The sequence below is a fragment of the Bison bison genome, unplaced genomic scaffold (genome assembly GCF_000754665.1).
Source record: "Bison bison bison isolate TAMUID 2011002044 unplaced genomic scaffold, Bison_UMD1.0 scf7180017864381, whole genome shotgun sequence".
NCBI classification, from domain to species: Eukaryota; Metazoa; Chordata; class Mammalia; order Artiodactyla; family Bovidae; genus Bison; species Bison bison.
In genome coordinates, this window is record NW_011494953.1 from 1,095,931 (window position 1) to 1,098,468 (window position 2,538).

The window sequence follows — 2,538 nt, forward strand, 5'->3', positions numbered from 1 at the left end:
GAGGAAGTGTGCCTGGCCTTGGGACCCAAATGATTGTCCATGAGGCTTATCTTCCTCTCTGAAACCTCCCACTCACTACCTGGGCTGTCTTTCCAGGGCTGACAGGGAGAATGCCTACCTGCTTCAGGGCAGCTTTAGCTTCTTCTTTCAACTCTTTACTCTATGGTGTCAGGAGGGCAAGCTTATCAGATGAGAAAACATAAACCATAAAACCCACCATGAATTCAAGTCCACTCATACAGCAGCTGGGACATAACTGTGATGCTCCTGGGAAGATCTGATTCCACACTCCCTTCTCCATTCAGGATGACAAACTCTGAGTTTACATACAGTGGTCATGCTACCAGGACAGACTCATCAAGGCCATACCCTCTCCTCAGATTGATCAGAGGGCAAAAGAGAGGTGTCCTTTAGCCCCACAATCTTCCGCCCAGATCCTGATAACATGTGTGCTGCTAAGTTGCTTCAGTCGTGTCCAACTCTTTATGACCCTATGGACCGTAGCCCTCCAGGCTCCTCTGTCCATGGGATTCTCCAGGCAAGAATACTGGAGTGGGTTGCCATGCCCTTTCTCCAGGGAATCTTCCCAAATGAGGGATCAAGCCTGCGTCTCTTACATCTCCTGCATTAGCAGGCAGGTTCTTAACCACTAGCATCACATGGGAAGCTTTTAACTTGCATAGGGAAGTTTATTCCCAGTATTCTAGGAGGCAAAAGGGTCCCCAGATGGGGGTACCAGCTCAGCCTGCTTGTTCATGTTCTGCAGATGTTTCCTCTTGTTGAGAAACAAGAGTAGAGTGGGGAAGGTAAATGAGTTTCTGATAGAAAAGTGTAAATATGAACCAAATAAACAGGAAGTCACTGTGAACTGCATTCAAAGCTTTATTCTTGCCAGAGTTTGGGAGTTGCGCTAACTCTGGTAGGCTGCCTTAATAACGAAGCAAGGTAGGGAGGTGAAGCAATGAGATTTGAATACAGGGAGGGGAGCAGAAGCTGAGGAGTCTCCCAGAAGGTAGAGCAGGGTGGTAAGTTCTGGAGCAGAGCTGTTCTTCTGTATTTAACAGTCGCAGTCATCGTCGCAATCACAGCACGCAGGACCTCGGGACCTCATGGGAATAATTCCTAGACAACAGCACCCAGAGCCACAGCACCCAGAGCTGCAGCACCCAGAGCCACAGCATCCGGAATCCTCACAGCAGCCAGACGATCCTGAGTTGCAGTCCTGGGGTCGTTGGATCCAGCGTCTCAGAGGACTCACCCCGAAGGTCCGGGGAGCCAGACAGCAGTAGCTGGTGGAACAGGGAGCAGAGCATGGATCAGGGACACAACATGAGGTGACTGAGCCTCTTACAGGAGCCTGAGTGTAGTAAGTTTGGGAAGGAGCAGGGGTCTGAACATAGTATGTCTGGGTCTGGCAAGGGGCTGGGGCTTTCACATAGGTCGTCTGGCATGGAGCAGGGCACTTCACAAACGTCTGGCAAGGAGCTGGGTATTTCACGTAGGTCATCTGGCTTGGAGCTGGGCACTTCACTAGGGTCTGGCAAGGAGTTACACAGTTCACAAAAGTCTTCGTCTGGAATGGAACTGGGCATTTAGCATAGTTTTGAGTTGGACACGGAGGTGGACATTTCACGTAGGTCTGAGTCAGACATGGACCTGGGCATTTCACAAAGGTTTGAGTTGGACATGGAGGTGAGCATTTCACGAAGGTCTGAGTCGGACATGGAGGTGGGCATTTTACAGAAGTACATTTGGTACTCTGCACAACTCCCAATCCTGAACCTTTCACGCAAGATGGAGGGAATTCTGGCTGTTTCTGCTGGTCACACATCTTTCTGTGGCTTTGCAAAATCTGAAAAGAAAATTCTCATTAGATCTAAGAAGGCTTCCAAGAAAACTTGCAGGTTCTCCTTTGGATAAAGTGGCCTGTAAGCAGTAGCCTTTTTGAGAAGGTCACAAGCACCAAGATCTGGCTTTAGGACAGACTCAGAGTCAGGGATACTAGGCTCAGCTCTTGTGACTTTATCTGAGATGGTTGCCTTTGCACAAGTGACTGCTCACCTGTGGGACTCTGTTTCCAAAATGTAAAATGAAGAGGAGGAGTTTGATAGACAGATCTCCATGTTTCTACCCAACTCTTCAGGCAACTCATTTCACCCACTCTAGCATCTGCATTATGAATTCTCCTGGGGAAATTGTCATTTCCCAGCTGATTTCCCCTCCTCACCAACTCTCCCACAAGAGGCTTCTCTTCTTCCTCCTTCCTGGTCAGACAGGGCCCAGGGATTCCATTCACCTCACCAGAAGCTGAATCAACCTGAGTCTCAAGCTGATCCCAACAGAGGTAGGACAAATTTGAATAAGTTTCCTACTTTTGCTCTTTGGATCAGCGGTACTATCCTTGCACCTCATTAGTGGACCCAAGGATGGCACAACTGAACTCAGAGAGGGAGAGGGTGGTGACCCAATTCTCTACAAAACCCTCTCACACAGAACGAGTAGCTGGTCCTCTCCTCTCACACTCCAGACTCTGAGCTT

General features: G+C 49.1%; 1 protein-coding gene across 1 annotated transcript; it reads right to left on the reverse strand.

Moving 5' to 3' along the window:
- Positions 1 to 1,057: 1,057 nt before the first annotated feature.
- Positions 1,058 to 1,831, reverse strand: LOC105001330 (chromosome unknown open reading frame, human C1orf68). Its single transcript, XM_010857546.1, has one exon. The coding sequence runs from the start codon at positions 1,829 to 1,831 to the stop codon at positions 1,058 to 1,060; it is 774 nt and encodes a 257-aa protein (XP_010855848.1).
- Between the last annotated feature and the right edge of the window lie 707 nt (positions 1,832 to 2,538).

Bases quoted from the DNA above. Each gene is read 5' to 3' on its own strand.
- LOC105001330 (XM_010857546.1), bottom strand. From the start codon at position 1,831: ATGTGTGACCAGCAGAAACAGCCAGAATTCCCTCCATCTTGCGTGAAA.